At 28.3% G+C, this 7,038-nt stretch overlaps 1 protein-coding gene across 1 annotated transcript; it reads left to right on the top strand.

Moving 5' to 3' along the window:
- The first annotated feature begins 501 nt into the window (after positions 1 to 501).
- Positions 502 to 5,519, top strand: LOC149151451 (putative choline kinase 2). Its single transcript, XM_089439516.1, has 7 exons — positions 502 to 987; positions 1,539 to 1,660; positions 1,757 to 1,949; positions 3,070 to 3,187; positions 3,491 to 3,538; positions 4,913 to 5,013; positions 5,240 to 5,519. Exons 1-7 carry the CDS (start codon positions 511 to 513, stop codon positions 5,432 to 5,434), a joined length of 1,254 nt encoding a protein of 417 aa, XP_089295642.1. The 5' UTR covers positions 502 to 510; the 3' UTR covers positions 5,435 to 5,519.
- Positions 5,520 to 7,038: the final 1,519 nt, after the last annotated feature.

Here is a 7,038-nt window from a genome sequence, read left to right on the forward strand (position 1 = left end):
TGAAAATTTTTCAATTTTTTTAACATAATTTATAAAATATTTAAAATTATTTAAATAATAACTACACATAATTGCACCAAACTATTGACTAATTTATTATAAAGATAGATATTTATCCAGGAATTACCCATCAAACTTGTGATTTCAATAAATTCCTGCAAAATTTTTAGACAAAAAAACTTTCAAAAAATCACACTTAAAACAACTTGTTAAAAAATCCTAACAAATTTACTTAGTGGTCATCAAATTTATACACCCTAGATCAGACACATGGTCAAATTCACACTACAAATTTCTTTAGCGCAAGAATCTCCGCCCCACGCGACATATATATTTAAAATACAATTCAAAGTGAAGTAGCCTTGTCAATTCTCGGCCCGAGGGTACAATTCGCCAACAAATGGAATCTGAAAAGTATGAAAGCAATTCCTGCGAATCGATTCCGCGATTATGGGATAAGAGTGTTAAAATTACAGTTAGCATCAGCTTCGTCATCATCTATTTAAATTCATGGCCCTTCGTCCTCTCCTGCAACGCATTGGTGCTTCTCTGGACTTTTGCGCGATCCATTTTTCCCTGAGTTATACACAGTCTGTCATTTTATCCATGGCCTCTGTGCAATGCGTGAGTGGCGCGCTCTGCGCACAGGAAGAAGAGAGCCGGAAAGGGAAGCTATCCAGAGAAGCCGAGAGCGCTTTGCAATCCCTCGCTCTCAGTTGGGGGGACGCCATCGGCGCAAACGAGATGGAAACCGTGCCTCTCAGCGGGGGCATGACGAATGAGATTTTCCTGTGCAGTTGGAAGAACAGAGAGGACGAGAAGCCCAGGAAGGTACTCGTTCGAATCTACGGAGCAGAGAGCGCGAATGTGTTTTTCGATCGGGAATATGAGATTCGGGCATTTGAGTCCATTTCCAGGCTTGGCCACGGACCCCGTCTCCTCGCTTCCTTCCCCAACGGTCGCATTGAGGAGTTTCTCAATGCCAGGGTAAAGTTCATATTTTATATTTACAATTTTTTTTTAAACACAGTTGAAAATTTTATGGTAATTCAGTGGTGAAAATCAGCCGGGGGGATAGTTAATGTTGCGGCTATAGGTAAATGTAGGTTGATTCATTATTTTTATTCCAGATAATCTGATGCTTTTTGTTTTTGGTAGTTAATTAGTGATGGATTGCTCCTATATGATGCCTCTTGGTTTTGGGTAGTTAACCTGTTTCCTTCACTGTTTGTTATACCCAAACATAGGTTGATTCATCACTGTTATTCAATGAAAATCACATCACCTGAAATTCCCATTTATGGTTTGTAAGGGGGCAAGCTGGCTCTTAAGTTGTTGCCTTGTTTCCTTACTTTCGAAGACACCAACTCTTAGCCAAGTAAAAACAGTTTTAGAGCATCTAAGTAGTTTAAAATGTATTTTTAAATATATAAATAGATTCCACACTTGAAAAAACACTAAATTTACATAGTAAATTATACTTAAACTTATTTCTGACTGCTTTTTGCTTTTTGGTTTTATTTTCGTCACTGCTTTAGACACTGTCAGCCCCTGATCTGAAAAATCCAGAAATATCCGCTAAAATAGCAGCAAAGTTATGGGAGTTTCATCATCTTGACATACCAGGTCCCCGAGAGCCGAAGCTCTGGATGCGCCTCAGGTTTGTTCTCAGATCCCGATCAAATTAACTTGTGCAGCGCCCACTGTTTTTGCAGAGAAAATTTGCTAAATTCTTTGTTATTTGTTATAAAACCAGGAACTGGTTGAGTAAAGCATTGGAAGTATGCCACGACAACGAGGTTGCCGAATTCCAGCTTGACTGTCTGGAACAGGAGATCGGTGATTTGGAAGTGATGCTATCGGAGGATCAAAGAATTGGGTTGTGTCACAATGACTTGCAGTATGCTAATGTCATGTTTAATGATGACGATAAATCTGTGACGTTGATTGTGAGTGTTCCTTGAAATTGATCAATAAATTGTTACTTCTCACGTAGCTATTAATTAATAATGTGAATATCGTGATGTATCATTCTTTTCATGGTTGAGATTAATGATTAATTTATTTTATGTAAATACATTACGCGCTCTTCTTAGGTCTATGCATAGCTTGATTCCTTTATGTTGATATGCTTCAGGTTGGCTCTTTTCCTTTCCTTTTGTTTTCGAATTTTATTTTTGGGATTATGAAATATTTTGAATAGAAAGTTAAATTTAATTTTGATTTTAAATTTTAGAAAAATTTCAAAATTTGATAAAAAAATTATGTTAATTATTAAACCTTCTTGTTAAAACCTGGTTGTTATTTGTTAAATTCTTTAAATTCTTAGATATTTTTAAAATCTACAATTAATTTTTTTAATATAAAATAACGACAATTTTAATTTTATCTAGTTGAACTGATTTTCCTATTTTTTTTTGGTTAAATTCCGAGATATTTTTAAAATTTGCAATTAATTTTTTTAATATAGAATAAAGATAATTTTAACTTTATCTAGTTGAACTGATTTTTCCTATTTTGCTTTTTGATAATGTTTTAATTTAAATTTTAGATGTAACCTATGTCCTAAATAAAGTGCAATTAATTTTTTTAATTTGAAATAAAAACAATTTTAACTTTATCCTGTTGAACTGATTTGTCATATTTTACTTTTAGATAATAGGTTAATTTTGAAAACATTAGTGTTATGTAAGATTTGAAAACATAATATATTATAAATAATATATTTTTATTATAATTAATAATTAGGTTTTTTTATATATATTTATTATATAATTTATGAATTTTATTAAAGGTAAGTTATTATATTGTTGTTGGATTTTGAATTTTTATTTTATTTTATTTTAAATTTATATTAAAGGTTTAAAAATTAATTAATTTTTATTTATTTTAATTAAATGTATTTTTTTATAATTAAAATTAGATATATAATTATTTAAAAATAAAAAATAAAAGATATCTTATATATTCTTTCACTTTATTTTCATATTTCATTTATATATTTGATTATAAATTTTTATTTTATTTATTAATATTTTTCTAACTATTATTTTTTTTAACATTATGCAGGATTATGATTGTTCCGGTTATGACTATGTGGCATTTGATATAGCAAATCATTTTTGTGAGATGGCTGGAAATTATCATTCAAACCAACCTCATATATTGGATTATAACAAATATCCAGGTATTGTTTAATATAATATATAATTAATAGTATATAGAGTATTACATAGTTATAATTTTATTCACTTGTTATGCATATTTTAATGGTTATAATATAGAAATTTATTTTATATTATTTTATTTTATTATTAATTTATTTTTTCAATTTTTCATTATTTTTTTGAAATTATTATTAATATATTTTCTTTTAATTTTATAAATTATTATTGAAAGTAAATTAAAACATCTCAAAATATTTGAAACTATTATTTCTTTTTATTCTGATTACTAAATTAACATTACATTAATATTTTGTGTTTTACAGATCTTGAAGAACGTGAAAGATTTGTAAAAGAATATTTAAATGCATCAGGTGAGTTGTCTTTAACTTACTAAGTTATAATTTATGATTATATTATATTTTTTGGATTAAGGTTTTGAGGTAAGGATATTAAAAATCTTTTTTATATGTTAATTTAGGCTTTTATGGTTATTTAATTTATAATTTAAATAATTATAATTATTTAGAATTATTTTTTTTAAATACCAATTTTTTTTTAAGTTAATGGAGAACAAAATTGTCCCAAAATAAAAATACATCCTACGATCATCATTAAACATCCATATTACCTAGAATTAGATTATAAGGGCCACCACCTCCAAGTTGGTAAAATGCTTCATGTACATGAGCTTCCATGTGTGTCATTCTTCCTTCAAAGTTGTCTAATGGCTCCTAGAGCCACTTTTGACATTTGTAAATGGAGACTAATGGATATATTATATGCCATTGGTTATGCTGGCTATCATTCAAAAAACCAATAACCTCGTTGTGATCATTGTGGTGATCTTTGGCTAATTATTCTACTGCTGCTATTACTTGATGAATTTGAGCTTTCAATGAGCTAGGCCTCCCCACACTTCCCTCCACAAACACAAAAGGATAGAAACTAGGATACAAAAACAGAAAAACAAGAATTTGAGTTCAGTAAAACCAAGTGAATTGTGCAACCAATGAACAAAGGCCTCAAGGACAAACTACTAGTAGTAGAGACTCCTGCACCCACACCAGAGCCTACAGCAGGCTCAACCCAGATGGAGCAAACAAATTATTGAAACCAAGAATAGGTAGACCAAATGAAATTACCTGCTTGAAAGCGAGGGATATTGTCACCAGACACAGTTAGATGACGATCCTAGTGTCGTGAGCCACCACACACCTCAATAGCACGTAATTCTCCATGTTCGCAACAACACAATGCGATCTGGGGTCTCATATGGTGCTTTGAATCACTAGTGAAGTGGGCACATCACCAAAATTATCCCACACATTGCTCACATTAATCGACACCAGACCAGGAGCAGGGAATGGCTTGAATAATAAGCCTTCATTCACACCCAAAAAAACTAATCCCCTGCAATCCTATCCCTCATCGCCTAATACCTACAAATGAACTCTATAGCTAAACCAAGACTGGTTATACTAAAAACTTCAACACCCATGTCCTAAGTATCCATTGGATGATTTATCACCCAATTTATAAATATCAATTTTAATTTTAATATCTAAATATATTTTTTTTATTTTTTATTTTACATATAATAAAAAATAATATTTACATATTTTTATGATTTAAATAAAAGGATTAAAATTAAAATAATTAAAAATGTATATATAAAAAATAAGTTTGAAGTTTCTATTTCCCATACTAATTTTTTAATTCTTTTAATTCTTTTCGTGTATCTTTAGGCCAAACGATCAAAGACAACGAAGTTGAGCAACTTTTAGAATATATTGAAAAATATACCCTGGTCTGCCATATACATTGGAGCTTATGGAGTCTTATTTCGGTATTTTCTCTTTCACCTATTTCCCTTTAATTAATATGGTCTTGAATATAACTAAGAGCATGTTATTTTTTTTATAAATATTTTGTATTGTATATACAATTTCTTTTATAATAATAATAGTGTTTAAATTTATTTTTTTAAATATTAATTATTTTTTATTTGTATTAATGAACTTAGTATCATCACATGACTTACAATTTTACTATTATGTTTGTTTTGTACGCAGAGTCATGTGAACAATATAGAATTTGATTTTGTGGATTATGCAAGACAGAGGCTTCAACAATATCAATTATTGAAAGCTAAATTAAAAGTTGAATCTACATATTCACCTTGTGAAAAGGATTGGGATTTTACCATAGATTTCATATCACAACGGGATGCTAATATGCATTATGATTGTCAAATCATAGAATGGTAGGGAAATTGTGATTTAAATTACGCAATAATCATGTAATATGATTTTATTTAAAATATCATCGGTGAACTATTAGTTTGTTGTACAAGGAAGCATTAACCTATATTATGCTTGTCAAATCATAAAATGGTAGTCAAATTATAATTGAAGTTGTTAAATAATCATATCATCCAATTTTATTTAAAGCATTATTTTATAAATAATATTTTTCAATATACATAGAAACAATGTATCTTTACCATTTTATTTTTTAAATAATTTTTTAATTATTTTTTAAATAATTTTTTATATAAATAAAATTATAATTGGTTTATAATGGTGAATCAAGAATAAAATATATTGAGTTAATTTATGGAATACAATATATTGAATTAATTTTATTTTATTTTAAAAATGAGTAGTAACCTATATAATTTTATGGTTGTATATTGAAATATGTTATTTTTAATAAGAAATTGAATTTTAGAAACATATAATTATTTTAAAAATTGCATGAACACATTTTATTAATTTTTTAATTATATAATTATTATGATGATAAATTACTTTATTCTCAAGATATAATAAATTGTTTTTTAAATATGTAGGTTGGAAATAAATATTTAAACACAATATGTAATTATTTAATTGTCTTGTTATAATTATATTTTTATATTGAGACAGTATTATGTTTCTTTTTCAAATTTCATTATTATAAAAGTTGTAGATTAAAATCTCTCATTTATGGAACATTTTAAATTTCATTTTGATAAAAGTGGTCAATTATAATCTCTAATTTATGGAACATTTTAGTAAATTATATATAGATATCATTTAATTTTAATTAAATTATTAATATAAAATAAATAATATCTTATAATTATCATATGATTTCTCGATTATGCCTTAATACATTATTTTTACATGCATTGGTCCCAATCACATGCTCATTTGTGCATATGAGGCCCTCTTTTCATTGAAACTCATATGTCTCCTTCCATGTCATGAGTTCTAGCATCATTCTTTAAATCAAGCTTTTACTTGAATCATAAGAAAAGACTTGACGAAACCCACACTTTTGAATGTTGGTATAAAACATCAATCAAATCTCAATTGAATTAATGGATATGAATATTATGATACAAGAATCCATTCATCTTTATTGGAGTGATTGATTATATTATGCAATTTAAAATCTAAAATAAGAATTGTAGCTCTTTATGCTTACTATTTTTCCCATAATGAGCATCAGTAATGAGGGTTGATGAAGCATCGACTTATACCACAGTGGTCAACACAGACGATCAACTTGTAGGAGGAAAATTTTTGCATACTAGCTTGCTTTGATGTTATCCTTGCACAATTAGAAATGTAGATCAATATCTTGTGTCCAACACTACAGTGGAAAATTTTTAACCCCCCAAAAAATGTTGTTTAATGGCTCAAATGATTCCAAAAGGTTTCAAACCTCAATTCTCCAAAATGGGACTCACCATTAAAAGCACCTTGAGAGTTGGTTCCTCCAAATTTTTACACTCTCAAATAATTCATATTGATGAAAAATAACGTAATTATCAAATCTAGATCATACCTCCCCATTTAAGGGGGCACAAAATAAAAAATAAAAA

Source organism: Pinus tabuliformis, chromosome 9 (assembly GCF_031772625.1).
Source record: "Pinus tabuliformis cultivar Carrire ecotype Pingquan chromosome 9, CPIR1, whole genome shotgun sequence".
NCBI lineage: Eukaryota > Viridiplantae > Streptophyta > Pinopsida > Pinales > Pinaceae > Pinus > Pinus tabuliformis.